This window comes from Cololabis saira, chromosome 12 (genome assembly GCF_033807715.1).
Source record: "Cololabis saira isolate AMF1-May2022 chromosome 12, fColSai1.1, whole genome shotgun sequence".
Lineage (NCBI taxonomy): Eukaryota > Metazoa > Chordata > Actinopteri > Beloniformes > Belonidae > Cololabis > Cololabis saira.
Window position 1 is genome coordinate 37,430,134 of NC_084598.1, and position 22,884 is coordinate 37,453,017.

Consider the following 22,884-nt stretch of genomic DNA (forward strand, 5'->3'; position numbering starts at 1 on the left):
ATGTACATGTTGGTCACTCATTAGCGTTATCCTTCTCTTTTCCTTAAACGCCATGATGAGAATCAGTCTGTTACCACGACAGTAAAATAGACCACTTAAATCTCTACATTTCTTCAAGTGCTTATTTGTACATATTAATGTGCCATGTTCTGTTTTGTACTGTTTTGTGTCTTTGTACTGCAATTGAAAAAGTCGTGGGGGCCCCAGTCGAGGTGGAGGGGGCCTCGCTGGCGGTGGCTTTCCTCCCGCCCTCTTCTCCCCTCTGTGGGGTTGCTGGTGGTCTGGGTTCCGGGTTTTTCCTCGTTGGCCTCTGGTCTCGCGGTTGCTCCCTCCTCCTCCCCCACTATAGATACACTTCAGGTGGAGCTTTGATAAGACTATACCACACACACACACACACACACACACACACACACACACACACACACACACACACACACACACACACACACACACACGACTCTTGTCGAAAGTCACGTGATTTCCTGTACCTGTAGAGAGGAGGAGCATCTCTGAGTCTAACTCATAAAAGTATTCAGAGTTCAGAGTCCATGTTGACGTGGACGGAGCAACAGAGGAGACCGGGTTAGTGTTTGTTCATTCTTTTTCTGCTGTTTAAATGTCATTTCTGTGGTTCTGGTTGGAGTTCAGCTGAGGTGTGAAGTGAGATCTGAGGTTTGGGTTCAGATGGAAACACATAACAGAGGTATAGAAGGTCATCATAAGGTCAGCTAGACAGACGTGTGATGACCTTCCTGTCTTTGAACATTTCCTGTCCTCCTGGTTTTTGTTTTATCTACATTTTAACAGGTCGGTAAACTGTATTTAGACTCACAAAGTTGGATTTAATGTACATGCTTCCCAGAGCTCTCGATTTACCGGTCAATCTACGCACCTACCCTCACCTATGGTCATGAACTTTGGGTAGTGACCGAAAGGACAAGATCGCGGATACAAGCGGCCGAGATGAGTTTCCTCCGCAGGGTGGCTGGACGCTCCCTTAGAGATAGGGTGAGGAGTTCGGTCACCCGGGAGGAGCTCGGAGTCGAGCCGCTACTCCTTCACATTGAGAGGAGTCAGCTGAGGTGGCTTGGGCATCTGTACCGGATCCTCCTGGACGCCTCCCTAGGGAGGTGTTCCAGGCATGTCCCACCGGGAGGAGACCCCGGGGAAGACCCAGGACACGCTGGAGAGACTATGTCTCTCGGCTGGCCTGGGAACGCCTCGGACTCCCCTCGGAGGAGCTGGAGGAAGAGTCTGGGTGAGGGAAGTCTGGGCATCTCTGCTGAGGCTGCTGCCCCCGCGACCAGGGAACGGATAAGCGGAAGAAGATGAGTGGATGAGTGAGTGAGTGGCTTCCCAGAGGTGTTACTTTGGGTATTCTGTGAGTTAAAAAGACTTCCACCTTGTTTCCAGGGTTTTTCTGCTGCGTCACGTCGTCTCAACAGACAGATGTGTAAGGTTTTTAGAGGTTCTCCAAGCTGGAAATTACTGTTTGATCAGATTTGATTGAATTTGTTCCCAAAGCTTTGCTGCATTATTTTGAACATGCAGTTAAATGGAATGTGATGATATCAGAACAGTTTATACTGAAAAACGGAATATTGTTCAAAGACTGTTTCTTTTGAAAACTGTTGTTTTATGGAAGTTTGAACGATGTTAGTTTGAAGCTCCAACGTTGAAACAATTCAATTCCATTCAATTTTATTTATATATAGCGTCTATTACAACAGAAGTTGTAGCTAGGCGCTTTCCAGAGACCCAGAACATGATGAACGATGTTTCCAGATGTGTTTGATTTGCCTTCAGCAGATAATTTAAGAGTTTATCTTTAAGGTTTTACATAAAGCAGTCCCATATCAACCACCACAACATGATTATCAATACAATCACATCTTAGATAAATCAATAAATCCTGTCTTTCAGGTGTAATGAGCTGGATAGATTCCCACAGACCCCCGTGACTCTGTACACGATTAAACAGCTATAGAAATTGGATGGATGGAATAAATCCATCAGAATACATGATATTACAAATACCCTGATATTAACAGCTATTAAATTAGTTTTGGTGTAGACGAGAAATTAGTACTTCAAATAAAACAGAACAACAATTTACAATCAAATCTTTGTGAAATAATCAGTAAATGAGGTTGTTTTAAGAGCAGGAACATTTCTGCTAGCTTCCAGTCTCCTAACATACCAGCATGACTGTAGCTCACCATGACACATGTTCGTTCACTCATTTTTATGCTCACATCTTTGAATTCTGTCTGGGATGTTTAACAAGTATTCTGGCTCTGATCACATGACACACTCACAGGTTGGTCAACGTTTCCTCCCAACACCCTACATAACACATCTATTATTACACTGAGGTTTAAAGCTTTGTTACGAATAAAATACAGTTAAAAGTGACAGAAACACCTTAGCTGGATGATCAGTAGACAAACAATGAGTTTAAGAACATTCATGGTCCAAATGGAACCTCATAAAGGTTAACAACAGCAGCTGATGTTCTTCCAGGTGAACCGGATGATGGACTGGATGATAAAGGTGAACTTCCATCGGTGGGTTCCCACCTGCCATCGACTACGACTTCCATCATTGATAAAGTAACAACCAGGAACTAATCTTCTCCCCGCAGGTCCAGATATGTCGTTACAACCAAACAACTTAACAACCGTGTTTGTGAACCTTCGTCAAGCTTTCCACCCGTCCCTTGAAATACGGAATTGTTCCGTAATTGGGAATTAAGAGTTGCGTTCCGTATTGCACCAATACAGACATATATTATGCTCTTATTTATTTATGTCATAAAATACAGGTGAAGGTCGGAAAATTTGAATATATTGCAAAACTTCATTCGTAGTAAATTCAACTTTAGGTGAAACAAATATATTATTTCCCACTACATGCAAAGTGAGATATTTCAAGCCTTTATTTGTTATAATTTTGGTGATTATGTCTCAGTTTATGAAAACCCAAAATAAAAAATCTCAAAAAATTAGAATATATTATGAAATCAATAAACAATTCAATCATCAAAATTATAACAAATAAAGGCTTAACATATCTTGCTTTGCCTGTAATGAGACTACCGGTATGTAATATACATGTATTAGTTTCACCTTTTAGGTTGAATTATTGACTTTTACGCCATATTCTTCACCTGTAGGCTATATTCTACATCTTGGCTGATACGTAGCATAGGAGGCTATTTCAGTTACCAGTGTGGTACGTATGTACAGTCCTGCAAGTTCAATGCTATTAAAGCACTTTAAACTTTAAATCAAAGCTTTTTGTTTTTCATATAAAATAAATACATTTCTATGCATTTTAGAAGTTTTGGGGATGTCCCTTTTTTTGGCACCTGTGCTGCTGAAATCGGGGTGTTCCTTATTTCTATTTCTGAAAGGTGGCAACCCTAAGTCTACCGCTAGCTTCTCCTTTCATCAAGGCAGGGAAGAGTATGAGGCCAGAATAGATGAATGTCACCGAGCAGTGACTAAGTTTGTGGTGTTGAACATGTTACTGAATATTCTTGTGTAATTGCCACAGAATAATTTGTTGTATTTAGTTAATTTCTACAGAATAATATTGATTTTATTATTATTATTTTATATTAAATACATATTTTATATTAAAAATGATTTTGTGGGGACCCCCTGGCACCATCGAGGAGCCCAAGGCTGGGGGCGTCTTAAGACCTCACTTGTATTTTTTTGTTCAAAGATATAAAACAAAGTTGATGCTAATCCACCTGTTTGTTCTCCTTTTTTTCAAATGAGAATCGATAAGAGAATCGATAAAGAATCGAATCGTTAAACAGAATCGAAAATGGAATCGGAATCGATAAAATCTTATCAATTCCCATCCTTACCTGCCTGGGTCCAACTATGTTAGTGGTGAACATCATCATCAACGGTGGTTTTGGGAAACGCACCGCTGATCTCAGACTGACCTTCATGACTGGATCCAGAATAAACTCTGATGTTTTTGTGTAGAAAACTGAACACAAGCAGGTAACGTTCAGGCTTGTGCTCTTTAGTGTGAATCAGAGAAGAAGTGGTTTCCTGGATAACTTCATCAGTCGTTCTTTGACTTTTTAATGAAACAGAACATATCTTCTCCAGGCGAATACTCGGCTTCACAGATTGACATCAAATTAGAGGCGACTCTCAGTTTCAATTCTCTCTCATCGTCAGTATCAGTAAAACCTCTTTTTTCAACCTCAGGAGTTTTGACAAAGTCATTCATGTAAAGTGGGTGAAAGAATGTAAAATCTAATAAAGTTCTAATAAGGTTTCTGTCTACAGATTCAAAGATGGTCGGTGTTTCTGGTTCATGTCTCTGAATGACTGAAGTCCAGAAGATGGACGATTGTGTGGAGAAAGAGGAGGAGAGACCAGAGTCTCCAGGATCCATCTGTCTCTCTATGAAGAGTGACCGGTCCAAAGAGGCACCTATAAGGTTCAGTAATGAACCTGGACCTTCAGACACAAAGTAAGACAACTCTTGTTAACTGATTTTATGACTCTATGACTTCGGTTTATTTGATGTTTTAGTTTCTTCAAACATCAATTTCTCCGTCTTGTTCCTGTTTTTCAACAACAGTGTCTTCTGTGTTCCTCAACCACGTGGTCCTGCTGGTTCAGACACCAGAGTTTGGTTCAGGATGAAACTACCTCTCCAGATCGGTCCAGGAGAGTCTGCAGCAGTTTTAGGACATTAGTAGTCATTGATGACATTAGAAATTACTGAAACAGGGAATTCAGGACGTTGGGATGGGAGCAGTGGGACCGGACGGTAGTCTTCAACCTGGGCAGAGTTGAGCGTTGGTTTATCAGCAGTGGGGTGACCAGAGCTTGCTTGAAGGCAGAAGGGAAGACACGAGATTGAAGAGTCATTTTATCAGTCATTTGTATGAGGCTGTGCTGAAGCAGGGAAACATCTAAAACATGCAGGACACTGGCTCTCGGGGACCAGGGTTGGAGACCCCTAGTGTAGATCGTCTTCAGTGGTCAACATCAATATTATGAGTGACTGATATGAATTTGTGTTTGCAGAGGTCGTTACTGCAGTCAGAGACCAGAGTCTCCAGGATCCAGCTGTCTGTCTATGAAGAGTGACTGGTCCATGGAACGACCTCCAGTCTTCAGTAAAGAACCTGGACCCTCAGACACAAAGTAAGACAACTGTTGTTAACTGATTTTATGACTCATCATGAATTTATATTTTGTGTGTGTGTGTGTGTGTGTGTGTGTGTGTGTGTGTGTGTGTGTGTGTGTGTGTGTGTGTGTGTGTGTGTGTGTGTGTGTGTGTGTGTGTGTGTGTGTGTGTGGGAATATATGTATATAAGAATATCACTAATATATTAAAATTGAATTATTATATGTTAAAAATGTAATAATTCAAATTATTTATATATATATATATATATATATATATATATATATATATATATATATATATATATATATATATATATATATATATATATATATATATATATATATATAATAATTTATTTACAATTCTATTCATTATTCAGAGGCAGACAACCCCTCCTTTTGTAGGGTTATTTCCCACTTCCTACTCTCTCTGGTTTTTGGGAAACCTTAAAAATTTGTGAAATGTATCCAGATATAAGAATTATGGTCAGCATTTTTAATCCTGATTTCAGTTTACTTTAAGTAAAAAGACACCTAGAATATAGAATATAATAGAATAGAATAGTCCTTTATTGTCAGTACACCTTGTAGATTGGATCCCTACAAACAAACCGTAAATGTAGCTTTGTAAGTGTATAAAAAAAGTCTGTAAAAACATCTGCCTGTACAAGAATCTCCATCTGTCAACTCCCACGTTATTGTTGTGTAAAATCTAACTTCAAAAAGTTGCACAAACTACTGTCAATAAAGACAAAAGTAGGAGATTCATCACCTCTGCTTCTGAAGGACTTGATAAATACTAGAATAGATGGAATAGTCCACCGTTAGAAGCTGAGGCCATGAAGTTTCCTGCTGCTGTGTTTTTGAAGGCAGTTTGACAGATTGTAAAGACTGATTCAGTTTGAAAATAAGGACGACAAAGTAGAAATATAGATTTTCTGACCTATAGTTCAGTTCAGTTATTGTGGATATTAAATGTGAGATGTTTATGAGAGAAGGATGGAACAAAAAACTAAATTGAGAATACTTGACCAATCAGAAGAAAGTCTGTCTATTTCAGGCTGTTTTTGGTGTGATGTGTCTCCTATGGGTTATCGGTTAAGTTCCCGGTTCCTGGTTCTTGCCTTGTTCCTACTTACCTTGTGCAGAAAGAGTCAGTTGTGTGATCATTGGCTGATGAGATGTGAAGATCAGGATCTTTGGGTTTTTCAGAGGTCGTTCTTTCAGACGAGTGAATTCTGCAGCCTCCAGTTGTCTGTCTACGAAGAGTGACGTCTCCAAAGATCTACCTGAAAACTTCAACAATGAACCTGCTCCAATGAAGTAAGAAAACCATGTCCTCTGGAAGAAAAAAACACAACAAATACCTTGAGAACTTGTTTGTGTTTGATTCTGCTTGTAATCGTGGAAACATCCAATAAACCCTGTGTGGACGCTGGTTCTGCAGAGGGAGCTCCTACCAGTCGGCTTCATCGGAAAATCTGGGATATGGAAAAAGATCCAGAGCAAGTTCTCCACAAGGTGAGACCGTCCATCAGTCTGAAGAGTCGTAGTCGTGGCCTCTGATGCATCGGCGTACGCCCGGTTTGTTATTTTTGTGTATTTTTGTGTCCAGTTGTTCAAACACCATCATCCTTTGTGGTTCCGGACGTACGCCGGTTTATGGCGTCCTCGGCTCTGAGGCTGGGCAGCTTGTGGATGTCTGCGTCTCCCCAGTTACTCATGTTGCAAATATAAATCCTACATGTGACTTCCTGCTGCTGCTGTTACGCTCATCAGCTGTTTCCTTGTTTTATGAAATAATAATGGACCTGCAGGTCTGGATCTGGACCCTAGTGGTCTGTAGAGGACCTGCAGGTCTGGATCTGGACCCTAGTGGTCAGTAGAGGACCTGCAGGTCTGGATCTGGACCCTAGTGGTCTGTAGAGGACCTGCAGGTCTGGATCTGGACCCTAGTGGTCAGTAGAGGACCTGCAGGTCTGGATCTGGACCCTAGTGGTCAGTAGAGGACCTGCAGGTCTGGATCTGGACCCTAGTGGTCTGTAGAGGACCTGCAGGTCTGGATCTGGACCCTAGTGGTCAGTAGAGGACCTGTAGGTCTGGATCTGGACCCTAGTGGTCAGTAGAGGACCTGTAGGTCTGGATCTGGACCCTAGTGGTCTGTAGAGGACCTGCAGGTCTGGATCTGGACCCTAGTGGTCAGTAGAGGACCTGCCTGTTTTCTTTGTTCCTCATTGGACTCAACCGGGAGTGTGAACGTCGGTGTTCCAGCTCAGTTCTCATCATGGTTCAGTGTGTGTAGCATTCTGGACTTCATACCGGAGGTTAAGCAGGTCCAGGTTCCATCATCTTGTACGGGCGCTAAAATCGTACCGTGTGTAGGAGTCTTTTTAAAGCGATCCTCTAGCTGCCTTTTCTGCCTCCTCATGGCATCTTTACAACAGCTGCGACGGGCGTAGTGACATCATATAATGAAATTAGCCTACGCAGCACAAGGATAGTATTGTTTTGGTGGATGAAAATCAAGAAATTAGCCAGCATTCCGTTTCCAAGGAGATATGTAAAAATCATGAAGCTGGAAAGAAGACTGAATGTTTCAATCTTCCACTCGTCTGACAGCACAGAAGTGCTCTGCTCACAAAAATGACCCACAAGGTTAAATACTACGCAGAACTGCCCTTGCCTGGTTTTGTGGAGGTTTTTCCTCCGTCTTGGAGCATTTCCAAGCTCTGCCTCCTGGGATGGATTTGAGGGATTAGGAGTTCACCTGAAGTTTCATGTGATTCTGCTCGTCTGAGGACGTCCACCTCAGTGTCCCTGTTTCTTCAATTATAAATGTTTCTCCTAAACCGGACCTCTCCTCGTACGGTTCAGATCTTGTTGAAACTTTTCCAGGCGTTCCAACCTCCGTGAGTGGTTGTTTTAGGGTTTTACCTGAAAATTCTCACAATGTTCCTCTGATCAACGACCGATGTTTTCCACAGTTCGATGTCTGTCTGTTACCCAATACAACCGTGGTGACCTTCGTCTTGGGGGGGGTTCAGATGGTTGTCCCGGCAGTGACCAGTATTTACGTTTTCCACATTCTTTTTTTTTTTTTACCTCGTCTGCACACATATTAATGGTTGATACCATGCCGGTAAAAACCTAAGGCATATGTGCATTATTACTATATTTAGTATATATACATATATATGCATACATACGCATACACATACAAACCCAGTGTTTTTTTTGTTTTTTTTTGGGGGGGGGGGGGTGTGACATCCACTGCCAATCCGGGGAGCAGGGACACACGGAAGCACACGTCAAGCACTGGAAATCTGCAACAAAAACCACAAACGAAACACAAAACCGACACGGAGCCGACCAAAACACGAGCAGCAATCGACACAAATCTCGAGATCCGATCACAGTCTGAGCTAAGCTACCGCTAACTAACCCCAAAAACTACAGAGCAAGCATGCAGGTGGACAAGCCAGTGTATATATCTCTGTGTGCGTGTATGTATATGACTATGTGTGTGTGTGTGCGTGTATGTATATGTATACGTGCGTGTGTATGTACAGTGGGGAGAACAAGTATTTGATACACTGCCGATTTTGCAGGTTTTCCCACTTGAAAAGCATGTAGAAGTCTGTAATTTTTATCATAGGTACTCTTCAACTGTGAGTGACAGAATCTAAAAAATCCAGAAAATCACATTGTATGATTTTTAAGTAATTAATTTGCATTTTATTGCATGACATAAGTATTTGATACATCAGAAAAACAGAACTTAATATTTGGTACAGAAACCTTTGTTTGCAATACAGAGATCAGACGTTTCCTGTAGTTCTTGACCAGGTTTGCACACACTGCAGTGCAGTTAATACAGGTAATGAGTGGAGAAAAGGAGGGCTTCTTAAAGAAGAACTAACAGGTCTGTGAGAGCCGGAAGTCTTACTGGTTGACAGGTGATCAAATACTTGTCATGCAATAAAATGCAAATTAATTACTTAAAAATCATACAATGTGATTTTCTGGATTTTTTTTTTAGATTCTGTCACTCACAGTTGAAGAGTACCTATGATGAAAATTACAGACTTCTACATGCTTTGCAAGTGGGAAAACCTGCAAAATCGGCAGTGTATCAAATACTTGTTCTCCCCACTGTATGTCTATGTGTGTGTGTGTGCGTGTATGTATATGTATACGTGCGTGTGTATGTACAGTGGGGTATGACTATGTGTGTGTGTGTGTGTGTGTGTGTGTATGTATATGTATATGTGCGTGTGTATGTACATGTCTGTGTGGCTATGTGTGTGTGTGTGTGTGTATGTGTGTATGTATTTGTGTGTACGCGTGTATATGTATGTGTGGCTAGGTGTGTGTGTGTGTGTGTGTGTATGTATATGTGTAGCTATGGGTATGCATACAAATCCTATCAAAGCTCCACCTGAAGTGTATCTATAGTGGGGGAGGGGGGGGGGCAACCCCGCCACCCGCGAGACCACAGGCCGACGAGGAAGAACCCGGAACCCAGGCCACCAGCAACCCCACAGAGGGGAGAAGAGGGCGGGAGGTTTTCGTTTTCCACATTCTTGAACGGTACCTGCAGTCTGCAGGGCAATAAAGCTTAGGTGGTCTTGACCCTTCACCGGCATGGGTGGACTGAGCGGTCAAACCAGGTCCTAAACCAGGTTGTTTTAGCTCCTGGAGCCCCCCCATCACTGACTTAGTAGGAGTTTCTATCTCTCTGACCTCCTCTTCATTCTTTATTTCAGCAGATGCCGGTCTGCAGGAGGTCCTAGATGAACATAAGATCAGTCTGAGGAGCAGATGTGAACATGTGACTGAAGGAATTGATGAAACAGGAAGTAGAACCCCCCTCAACAGGATTTACACAGAGCTCTTCATCACAGAGGGACTGAGTGAAGAGGTTGATACCCAACATGAGGTGAGGCAGCTGGAGACAGCGCCCCGGATGAAGAGCCTCCATGACACTCCAATCAGATGCCAAGACATCTTTAAAGCCTTACCTGACCAACATGGAGCCATCAGAGTGGTTCTGACTAACGGCGTCGCTGGTGTTGGGAAAACCTTCTCGGTTCAGAAGTTCTCTCTGGACTGGGCCGAGGGCTCGGAGAATCAAGACGTCACCGTGGTGATTCTGCTCTCGTTCAGGGAGCTGAACCTGATCAGAGACGAGCAGTTCAGTCTTCTCAGGCTGATCCAGGTTTTCCATCCATCATTACAGAAGCTCACAGCAGAGCAGCTGGCTGCCGGGAAACCGTTGTTCATCTTTGACGGCCTGGATGAAAGCAGAAGTTCCCTGGACTTCAACAACGGTCCGGTCGTGTCTGACATCACACAGAGCTCATCGGTCAACGTGCTGCTGACCAACCTCATCCAGGGGAACCTGCTTCCCTCAGCTCTCATCTGGATCACTTCCAGACCTGCAGCAGCCTATCAGATCCCTCAGAAACACGTGGACAGGGTGACAGAAGTACGAGGCTTCACCGACGGCCAGAAGGAGGAATACTTCAGGAGGAGGTTCAGTGATGAAGAGCGGTCCAGCAGCATCGTCTCCCACATGAAGACATCCAGAACCCTCCACATCATGTGTAAACTCCCAGTCTTCTGCTGGATCACTGCTTCAGTTCTGGACCACATGTTGACCACAGAGCAGAGAGGAGAGCTGCCCAAGACCCTGACTGACATGTTCTCACACTTCCTGGTGGTCCAGACGAAGAGGAAGAAGAACAAGTACCAGGAGGGACATGAGACGAGTCCACAGGAGCTGACGGAGGCTGACAGGGACCTTCTCCTGAAGCTGGGGAGGCTGGCGTTTGAACATCTGGAGAAAGGAAACATCATGTTCTACCAAGAAGACCTGGAGCAGTGTGGTCTTGATGTCACAGAGGCCTCGGTGTTCTCAGGAGTTTGTACCCAGATCTTCAGGAGAGAGTGTGAGATCTTCCAGAAACCTGTCTATTGCTTTGTTCATCTGAGCATCCAGGAGTTCCTGGCTGCAGTTTACATGCTCCACTGTTACTCCACCAGAAACACAGATGTGCTGGAGAACTTCCTGGAAGGAAACTACATATACTCAACTCTGGATGACTTCCTGAAGAGAGTCATGCAGAAATCCCTGAAGAGTAAAAATGGCCACCTGGACCTGTTTGTTCGCTTCCTTCATGGTCTTTCTGTGGAGTCCAACCAGAGACTGTTAGGAGGTCTGCTGAACCAGACGGGAAACCGTACAGAAACCATCCAGAGAGTCATCAAGATCCTGAAGGAGATGATGACTAACAGCATCTCTCCTGACAGAATCATCAACATCTTCCAGTGCCTGATGGAGATGAATGACCTCTCAGTTCATCAGCAGATCCAAGAGTTCCTGAAGTCAGAGAACAGATCAGAGAAGAAACTCTCTCAGATCCAGTGTTCAGCTCTGGCCTACATGCTGCAGATGTCAGAGGAGGTTCTGGATGAGTTGGACCTGAGCAAGTACAACACAACAAAAGGAGGACGACTGAGACTGATTCCAGCTGTGAGGAACTGCAGAAAGGCTCGGTGAGTCCAGATGTGATCAATAACACCATTTAGTGTAAATTAGCAGTTTAGTTCTTTAAATCTTGTTTTGATCTTCAAATGAAAACTTTTGAAATCCGATGATTTGGTTTTTTTCTGGGTCACCTCAAGTCACCTCAACTAGAGGTTCATGTTTCAAACACTTGATCTAATTGATGTTTTTGCTGCTCAGAGATTAATCTATGTAACGGAGAACACTGGGGGGTTTTGTGGACACATGTGTCCTTGGTCAGAGACCTTAATTCTAGTAACTCTGGTTCTGGGATCTCCTGCACCGTCCTGTTACTTTCCACAGACTTTAAGAGGAAAGCAGTTGGACTTGTTTTTGGTTCCTGAAGACTTTTCACCTCTTATCCAAGAGGCCTCGACACAGATATGAAGGCTTGAAATCCCATGATCCTCCATAAACTGCTGGTCGTACCAGACCGAGACTCTAGATGGAAAATCTCTGAGTGCTGAATTTCACGAGTGCAGCTTCATTAATTATGAATGAAAGTTTGTCTGAGACAGAAGGTGACAGGTGTTTGTGTTGTTGCTGTAGAAGAGAGCAGCATGAAGACGTTTACAGCTTCATACGAGAACTTCTTAATCAATCTCTGATAAATGCTGAAGTCTCTGTGTGAGCAAAGTCTTCTTTAAGAGACCTGAACACAAAATACAAGAAAAATTAAAGCTGCAAGCAGCGATGAACGGGCCCTCGCACTCATGGCCACCGTCCCCCATAAGCATATCAGAAATGACACCACCCATGACTTCTTATGTCAAACCATTCAAAAGTTATAGCAGAAAAAAGGGACAACCAATCAGAAGAAGGAGCGGGGCTAATTCAGGCCAATGAAGCTCAAGGACTCAATACAGAGTCAGATGACACCACCCACTACTCTCTATGTCAAAACATTCAAAAGTTATAGCTTGAAATAGGGACAACCAATCAGAAGAAGGGGCGGGGCTAATTTTCACCAATTATGGTAAAGGACTCAATACCGAGTCCCATGACACCACCCACGACTCTTTATGTCAAACCATTCAAAAGTTATGGCAGAGAATAGTATTCTAGGGGGCGCTGTTGAGCCGTTAGGCCACGCCCATTAATGCAAACCATGAAATATCAAATGTGTCGCCAGGCCTGGCTTGCATGCAAGATTTGGTGACTATCAAATGAAAGAGAAAAAAGTAATGCGTGTAGTCGCAGGATGGAGACGCACATTTTGATGTATAACACACCTGGGCGCACATTATGGTTCAGGCCGTATTAATTGCCGAAGGAATCGCATAAATTTCGCCAAAATTACACAATTAATTCAAAATGGCCGACTTCCTGTTCGGTTTCGGCCATGGCTCTCAGAGACTTTTCTTTAAGTTGTGCCATGATACAGGTGTGTAGCGATTTTCGTGCATGTACGTCAAACCGTATTGTGGGGCTTGAGGCACAAAGTTTTCCGGGGGGCACTGTTGAGCCATTTTGCCACGCCCATTAATGCAAACCATGAAATATCAAATTTATCGCCAGGCCTGGCTTGCATGCCAAATTTGGTGCCTTTTGGGGAACTATCAAATATGGACCAATCAGATGAAGGGGGGGTGCGCATGTGGCGTCTAGCGTCGCCACGGTAACACTTTTGAAAGAGAAAAGTAATGCGTGTAGTCACAGGATGGAGACGCACATTTTGATGTACAACACATCTGGGTTCACGATACGGTTCGGGCTGAATTACTTCTCGAAGGAATGGCATATATTGCTCCAAAATTACGCATTTAATTCAGAATGTTCAAAATGGCCGACTTCCTTTTCGGTTTCGGCCATGGCGCCATGAGACTTTTCTTTTAGTTGCGACATGATACAGGTGTTGACCGATTTTCATTCATGTACGTCATTATGGGGCTTGAGGCGCAAAGTTTTTTCGGTCTGAACCAATCAGATGAAGGGTGGGCGCGCTTTTTGGCGTCTAGCGTCGCCACGGTAATGCTTTTGAAAGAGAAAAGTAATGCGTGTTGTCGCAGGATGGAGACGCACATTTTGATGTATAACAAACCTGGGTGCACGTTACGGTTCGGGCCGAATTAACTGCCGAAGGAATGGCATAAATTTCGGCAAAACAACACAATTAATTCAAAATGGCCGACATCCTGTTCGGTTTCCGCCATGGCACCAAGAGACTTTTCTTTAAGTTGGGCCATGATACAGGTGTGTACCGATTTTCGTGCATCTACGTCAAACCGTATCGTGGGGCTTGAGGCACAAAGTTTTCAAGGGGGCGCTATTGAGCTATTTTGCCACGCCCATTGATGTAAACCATTAAATATAAAAATTTTCGCCAGGCCTGGCTTGGGTGCAAAATTTGGTGACTTTTTGGGCACGTTTAGGGGGGCAAAAAGGCCTTCCTTTTGTCAGAAAAATAATAAAAAATTCCTACATATACAATAGGGCCTTCGCACTGAAGGTGCTCGGGCCCTAACTAGTCCAGGAGTCAGAAAAATACTAAATATAGCTTAAAAGCTTGAAGATCTTTTATCTGGATACTTGATAAAAGTTCAGCTCCACACTTCGTTCAAGATGTTCAGAGTGAAAAATGTCCAAGAATAATTGAGATTATGTCCTAAATCAGATGTTCAGACTTTGACAGACGTTAACGAAGCCGGTTCCATCCTTCATCTGCAGATCCAGACAAAGTCTGCAGATGTCATCAGATGTGTTCATTCTGGCTTTAACTCAGACTTTATTAAAACTGACAACATATTTTCTCTCATCACAGATTTGTTGGTTGTGATCTCTCAAAGACTCACTGTGAAGTTGTTGCGTCCGCTCTGAAGTCCAACCCCTCCCATCTGACAGAACTGGACCTGAGTCGGACCAAGAAACTGGAGGATTCAGGAGTGAATATTCTGTCTGGTGGACTGGAGAGTCCAAACTGTAGACTGGAGACTCTGAGGTCAGTCCACTGGAGATGTTTCCACATTTATCCAGTTATCATCCTCCAAAGATGTGACAAAACAACTTTAATTCAAAACATATTCATGAAATATTTAATATCTGATATGAAAAAATGTTTATTTGTTTTTAGAACTATAAAAGTCTGAAGATTGTTATATAAGAATATTTTAGATGTAAACAGGAGAGAAACCAGTTTAAATGTAAACAGGAGAGAAACCAGTTTAGTATAAAAAAAAAGAAAAACCTCAAAGTTTATTAAACATTAGCCCAGCACATCAGGCCAAAGTACAAAGTACTTTATACTTTCTTGTGTTTGTAATCTGCCGTTTCCTGAGTCTGAACTTGTTTTAAAACAGCTGCAGGTTTTGTCATGAGTTGATATTACAGAACCCAAATGCAGGAAACCCAAAGTTGACAGATGGCAGGAAAGTCCTTTATTTTAACAAAACATCAAGACACAGAAAAAGGCCTCTAACAGAAAACAAAGAATCCTGAAGATGACTGGAAGGTGTGCAGACTGACAACCAGCCGGGACTGAAAGAGAGCAGGGGCCTCATGTACAAAGAGTGCGTGGATTTCAACATGAATCCATGCGTGGAATTCTTGCGTACGCAAAAAAAAAAATTCAGGTTCTCAAAACTGTGTACGCCCAAATCCACACACGCTTCTTTGAACATCACAATCAACGTGGATTTGAGCATATATGCCGGATCACAACACTCTGCCCTGTCTCGTCCCTCAACTACATCTATTTGAATATGATAATGAAGAGAATTATCCATTAAAAACCGCTCATCTTAACAAGGAACTTGCAAAAACAAGTAAAACCAATTTAAAAACAAATCTGCTGTGAGCTGGAGATAGTCCTGTCAAAAGTTGAGGCCTGGAAAAAATAATTTATTTGGGGGCATTTCTTCCAATTTAAACTGCATTGCATTATGGGGATTGCTGTTCTTTGCTTTGTGTTGCGTTCCGTTAAGAGTTGTGATTTTATTATGATCGTAAGGGTTTGAGAATGTTTATGGGCAGCGTTAGTGCATCATTACATAAATAATAATACATTTTATTTTTAAAGGCACCTCTCTTGGCACTCAAAGTCGCCGTACACAACACGTTAAAAAATCAAACCAGCAGAACACATTTAAAAAAAAAAAAAACATTTAAAAACAGCAGAGGTAAGAAATAAAGAAGACATGAACATTAAATGAGGTAGGCAGTCTTGAACAGTTGAGTTTTGAATTGTGATTTGAAAAGAGGGAATGAATCAATGTTTCTGAGTTGGGAGGGTAATGAGTTCCAGAGACGAGGAGCAGAGCGGCTGAATGCTCTGCTCCCCATGGTGGTGAGGCGGGCGGGGGGGACAGATAGTTATGTGGAGGAGGAGGATCTTAGGGCTCGGGAGGCAGTGTGGACATGGAGGAGATCAGACAGATATGTGGGGGGCGAGGTTATGGATGGCCTTGAATGTAAACAGGATGACCTTGAATTGGATGCGGAACTGAACCGGGAGCCAGTGGAGCTGTTGGAGGACAGGAGTGATGTGATGGATAGAGCGGGTCCGAGTTATGATGCGGGCAGCTGAATTCTGGACCAGTTGGAGTTTATGGAGGGATCGGTGGGGGAGGCCGAAGAGGAGAGAGTTGCGATAGTCCAAGCGGGAAATGACAAGGCTGTGAACAAGGATGGCGGCAGTGTGGAGGGTAAGGGAAGGGCGGAGGCGATTGATGTTACGTAGATGGAAGTAACATCTTAGTAACTTTAATCAATCATTCTTATCTTTAACTAAAAGTAAGAGAGTAAAGTAAAAGTAAGTTTTAACAGAATTATTAGGTGTTTGCAACTTAAGTCAAATTATAAAGGACACATTACTTAAAAATAAAGTATTTTAATGTCTTATCCTTCTGCTCTCAGAAAACATAATTTTAACTCTTTTTAACATAAAAAAGATCATTATGATAAAAACCTCAGGAATCCTGCATAAATGATATAAAACTGGACACATGATGTAAAAATCCAGCTGTTCTCCACAGATCCATTCTGGTGTTGATAATTGTTGCTAGATCAGCTTCTGATCTCTAAACTGCTGCTTTGAACAATATTTTAACATGAACACGAATCAAAAAGATTGGTGTGTATGTTGGTGTTTTCATCTTAATCTAGTGTCAGACTTCGACCAGAGAACCTCAGGATGTTCAGTAAAGGTGAACATGTCAGAGGAACAACCAGGAACCGACATCAAAGATGTAACAAAACTGTAAAACCTGTTTTATAAAGTCCAGATACAGTGGTGACCCACATGGACCTGATGACAAAGTTGATATTTGAATAAACACATCTCTGATGAGACTTCAACATGTTTTACTTTCTGTTCAGGTTGGAGAGCTGCAGTTTGTCAGAGATCAGCTGTTCTTCTCTGGTCTCAGCTCTGAAGTCCAACCCCTCCCATCTGAAACATCTGAAACATCTGGACCTGAGCGGGAACAAGCTGCAGGATTCAGCAGTGAAACATCTGTGTGGTTTCCTGGAGAGTCCAGACTGCAGACTGGAGACTCTGAGGTCAGACATGTTTTAGTTGTGTGTTCAGATGAATGTGATGTGAAAGTTGTGTTGACACTAACCTGCAGACATCAGGCTGATCTCCTGCTGATCCACACTGACCATCTGACTGCTCTGGTTTCTTCTTCTCTGGTGTCTTTGTGCAGCTTGCAGTGCTGCGGTCTGTCAGAGATCAGCTGTTCTTCTCTGGTCTCAGCTCTGAAGTCCAAGCCCTCCCGTCTGAAACATCTGGACCTGAGATTCAACTACAAGCTGAAGAATTCAGATGTGAAGCAGCTGTCTGACCTGGTGGAGAGTCCAGACTACCAGCTGCAGACTCTCAGGTCGGTTAAATTGATTTGGGTCTCCTCAAACAGAGAAGAAACCGTCAGTCCAGGTGAAGGAGTTTCAGGTGTTTATCGTCTGAACCTCACTCACCATCATACATGTGTGTTCCTGCTCACTCAGGGAGATGTCACTTCTGGGTTCATCGCTTTTAAAGGGCCATATGATGCTTTTCTGACTCTAAAAGTTTAAAACTGAGTTACATGTTCATCTTTTAAATCATCTATGAAACCAAGTCTGGCAGAGACAGACCTCCTCCCACGCTGAACACAGTCAGAGACCACACATGTCCTGAAGGAAGACGGTTTTTGGCTGACGGTAAACTAACTAACTGTTTTAAGGTTTGAGCAGACAGGGCTGAAGTGACGGCTGACCAGGCGTAAAGAGTCCTCATCTAAATAATTATTGACCCAAATATGAATCAGAGGGGATCAGTAGAGGCGAGATGGTGACCATGCAGAACACAGATCCAGGAACAGCAGGCCAGGGTCAGAACCGAAGACAGCCAGATAAGCTCAGATAGAGGTACCGATCAAGGCTGGGCCTTAAAACCAGGTCCAAGGACACAGATCTGGTCCAGCATAGCAGTCACAGGAGAACTGCTGGAGACTGGTATCTGCAGGGAGACCACAAACCCAATCTGGCAGAGAGGGAGACCTGGAGTCGTGTTTAAATAGGAACAGGAAGAGGTGAGGATGATGAGGGTGATCAGCTGGCAGGGAGAGAGGCAGGAAACTCTTCATCTCCCTCCAGAAGGTTCCTTCATGGACCCGCTGTAGTAAGTAAGTAAGTAAGTAAACTTTATTTGTACAGCGCCCTTCACAGACCATGGTCACAGAGCGCTTCACAGTTAAAATAACAGTTAAGAGATACATACAAATTTGAGATTAAAAGGCCAAGACAACACATTTACGATCATAACAGCCCCAAGACAATTAGGCAAAAGCCTGCACAAATAAAAAGGTCTTTAGTTGCCTTTTGAAGGAGTCAACAGACTCCATGGAACGCAGAGAGAGTGGAAGAGCGTTCCAAAGCCTGGGAGCAACGGCCGGGAAGGATCGGTCTCCTCTGGTCCGGAAGCGAGTACGAGGAACCATCAGCAGATTCTGATCCACAGACCTCAGAGCCCGAGCTGGGGTGTAGGGCTGGATCAGATTGCTGATGTAAGGTGGAGCCTGACCATGCAAAGCTCTGAAAGTTAAAACCAGAATTTTAAAATTGACCCTAGAGGAAACTGGCAGCCAATGAAGAGCTTTGAGAATAGGGGTTATGTGTGACCTCCTATTTGAGCGGGTCAGAATTCTTGCTGCGGAATTTTGCACAAGCTGCAGGCGAGACAGTGGGTGTGAGGTTGGGGTTTGTCGGTACCGCTGTATCTCTTACAGTAGACGTTCTCCCCCCTTTATTCCATTAAAATAGTTATCTGTAATAAGTAGATAAAGTTCTCATCCAGTGAAACCACCACCAGCTCTTCCTGACGCTGCTCACTCAGACAGTCGACACCAGATCATGAAGCAGAAGATGTTCAGCATCGTTATGTCATATATCACATCACACAACTAACAAGACCAAACTGGTTTCCTTCATGAAGATGCTCCAAAGACTGTAAAATAAGTCACATCCATGACTCTGCTGAGCTAAAAGTAAGACGTATAATCAGCTGACCCAGTACTGTGTAGTTTGTCATTCTGAACAACAAAGTACTTTGTTTACTTTCAAGAATATTTTAAAGATAATTCTCAAAATAGTATTTAGTACTCTTATTACCATCAGTGGGATGATGCAGGTCCTGTATGTTTACCAGAACCTCTTATTCTCAGTAAATTTGCTTCTGTTTGATTGTGATGCGTCTATCATTTGTGTTTCATCCATCATTAACAGAATATTCTAATCATAATAATTCTGATAAAAATACCAAACTTTGCTAAATGTTGAATTTGATGGCAGCAACAGAACCAGTTAAATCCAGTCCTGCATTCCCAACTCCATACAGGGTCTCCATGATCCCCCAATAGTAATCAGAGTACTCACCACTATTCTAGAATACTTTGTGACCACGTTCCTGAACGTAAATATATTACAGTGTTGGCCGACATTGAAAATTATAATCTAATCAAAGAGACTAAGTATCTCAGTCCTGCGTTTAATGTGGAAGCATCAATAATCCTGATGGAGGTGTTTCTGAGTGAACATGAGGGAAGAACCGAGCTGGGATTTGAACCAGGAACCTTGTGACTGTGAAGCTCCGGGGTTCCCACCACACCACCCTGCTGCCCGCTGATCTAATGTGGACCAAACACTCATCTAGAGTTTTATCTGTGTTTTATTCTTTGATCAGGTCGGAGCGCTGCAGTTTGTCAGAGATCAGCTGTTCTTCTCTGGTCTCAGTTCTGGAGTCCAACCCCTCTGATCTGGAACAACTGGACCTGAGTAACAACTACAAGCTGCAGGATTCAGATGTGAAGCAGCTGTGTGGTTTCCTGGAGAGTCCAGACTGCAGACTGGAGACTCTGAGGTCAGACATGTTTTAGTTGTGTGTTCAGATGAATGTGATGTGAAAGTTGTGTTGACACTAACCTGCAGACATCAGGCTGATCTCCTGCTGATCCACACTGACCATCTGACTGCTCTGGTTTCTTCTTCTCTGCTTTAGTCCTCCAACAGTTTGTTTCTCTGTTTCTCTGAGATTTTAACATTTGTACCGACTGAGATATTCAAACACAACATGTTCCAGTAACAAGTTGTTCATCTGCTTGTTCAACACTTGAAACTAATTTTACTACATGAAATATTAGACATCAGTTCATCATGTTTTTGTGTCTCTGACATTCAAACAAATGCTTCATTTTCCTTCATATAAATGAATGAGTTGACATTTGTCCCAGAATTCCTCCTGACATGTTTGTTTGTGTGGAAACTTCAATCATTTGGTTGCAAAACATGAGTTTGTCTGGATGGATCCACTGGTGGAGCTGCAGAGCTGAAGAGCTGAAGTCACTACATCTTTATTGGAGCAGCAGCATGATGTCATGAATATTGATGAAGCTCTTTTTCACTGGTTCTGTTGGACTGTTGGAACCTGCATCCTGGTGGCTTCAGCTCACATCTTTTATTCTTTATTCAGGTTGAAGTACTGCAGGATGTCAGAGATCAGCTGTTCTTCTCTGGTCTCAACTCTGAAGTCCAACCCCTCCCATCTGAAACATCTGAAACATCTGGACCTGAGCGGGAACTACCTGCATGATTCAGTAGTGAAACATCTGTGTGGTTTCCTGGAGAGTCCAGACTGCAGACTGGAGACTCTGAGGTCAGACATGTTTTAATTGTGTGTTCAGATGAATGTGATGTGAAAGTTGTGTTGACACTAACCTGCAGACATCAGGCTGATCTCCTGCTGATCCACACTGACCATCTGACTGCTCTGGTTTCTTCTTCTCTGCTTTAGTCCTCCAACAGTTTGTTTCTCCCTAAACTTCCTCTTCTGATTTATTACATGAAAACTAAACATCTGAATGTGTCAGACAGGAACAACTGAACAACCAGAGATGTGTCTGAACTTGGAATAAAACATCTGAACAAACAAGAATTAACTGGGAAATAAGAAAATACATATTAACCAACATTTAAATAGGTAATACTAGTAATGTGATTTTTATAAGCAGTATTCTATTCAGAAAAATGTCAATTATATCTTGATCTTAAGGTCTTTTAATTAACCAACTGAATATAAAGTTCCCAGATTGATCCAGGATTACATATTGTATTCCAGACCTCCAAAGTCATCTCCAGCTGCTTTTCTCTGCTGCTTTTTCAAATGTTTTCCATGGTTAGATTAGTTTCATCACTGATCATCTTGATGTAGTTTTTCTGGGACAGTTGGGAGGTTTGTTGCATGAAAGTAGAAAGAAGAAGTCCAGGATGTGTGAGAAAGGCTTGACATATCCTCCTGAGTTCATCCTGGATGATTCCGCTGCAGGAAGACGATCCAGGATGAGAAGGTGCAGCTATGTCAAGCCAGGTTGAACTAATCCTGGTACGTGCACGTTGACGTCTTCCTTAAGCAGACCGTGAGGTCGGTCCCAGATGTCCTGATTCAGAAATGGAGGACGAGTGTTGCTGATGTTTCAGCGAGTTAACAACAGCTTCTAATGGAAACGTACGAGGAGCTTAAACAGCTGATACGTTCAAAAATGTCCTCCAGACGCTGTTAATGAACTCAGAGGGTCTGACAGACAATAGTGGACAGACTGAATGTGTAGTAGTCCAACATATGAGCTGTAGAGCTCATTTACTGAATAACTTCTTACTGTGGCTGAAATCAGTCAAACCAACGTTGGCTTCCTTTGACTACTGTTAAATTTCATTTCAACAAATACAAGTTTACCAAATATAAAACTCTGAACATGGAAAACATCTTTTTCTAGGTTTTTACTATCATGTCTGAATACGTCTGTTAAGATAATTTCATCCAGGTGACAGCAAGACATAAGGTGCAACAAATAATGTCTTTTTATGGTTTTCAGAGTGTAAATAGAATAGAATAGAATAGAAAGCCTTTATTGTCGTTATAATGATGTAATGAGATTAGGCAGCAGGTCCATAAAAGTGCACACATGTAAAGACTATGTAAAAAAACAAAAAATAAAATAACAAACAGGAAATATAAATATATATATAAAAAAACTAGATATAAATACATGGGTGTTGAAGTAAGAAAAGTGAAATAAAGCTGCCATCACCTTTATAATTCTCATCTATGTGGAGCCTGTAAGATGATGATGATGAAGATGATGCTGAATTGTTATTTATCTGTAAATGTTGATGATGAAAATGAGGAAACAAACACACATAAGATGATGAACAAGTGTTGATGAAATGAATGATTGATCAGAGTGACAGCTGACTGATCAGATGGAGCAGCAGGAGGAAGAAGTCCTGCTTGTTATTCTGGTCCAGACCAGGTTAGCTGCACACCAGAGATCTCCATGGTAACGTATCCAGCCCTGCTTCTGTGCAAACACTGAGATTCTAACGTTTGTACCGACTGAGATATTCAAACACAACATGTTCCAGTAACAAGTTGTTCATCTGCTTGTTCAACACTTGAAACTAGTTTTACGACATGAAATATTGGACACCAGTTCATCATCTTTTTGTGTCTCTGACATTCAAACAAATGCTTCATTTTCCTTCATACAAATGGATGAGTTGACATTTGTCCCAGAATTCCTCCTGACATGTTTGTTTGTGTGGAAACATTAATCATTTGTCTGCACAGCATGAGTTTGTCTGGATGGATCCACTGGTGGAGCTGCAGAGCTG

The 22,884-nt window shown here is 42.5% G+C and overlaps 1 protein-coding gene across 1 annotated transcript; it reads left to right on the plus strand.

Annotated features, from left to right (window-relative positions):
* The first annotated feature begins 4,077 nt into the window (after window positions 1–4,077).
* LOC133456420 (NLR family CARD domain-containing protein 3-like) lies at window positions 4,078–20,691 on the plus strand. Its single transcript, XM_061734895.1, has 11 exons — window positions 4,078–4,203; window positions 4,320–4,506; window positions 5,070–5,189; window positions 6,387–6,497; window positions 6,622–6,695; window positions 9,944–11,732; window positions 14,504–14,680; window positions 17,056–17,238; window positions 17,385–17,561; window positions 19,901–20,073; window positions 20,687–20,691. The coding sequence occupies exons 2-11, from the start codon at window positions 4,358–4,360 to the stop codon at window positions 20,689–20,691; spliced, it is 2,958 nt and encodes a 985-aa protein (XP_061590879.1). The 5' UTR covers window positions 4,078–4,203; window positions 4,320–4,357.
* Window positions 20,692–22,884: the final 2,193 nt, after the last annotated feature.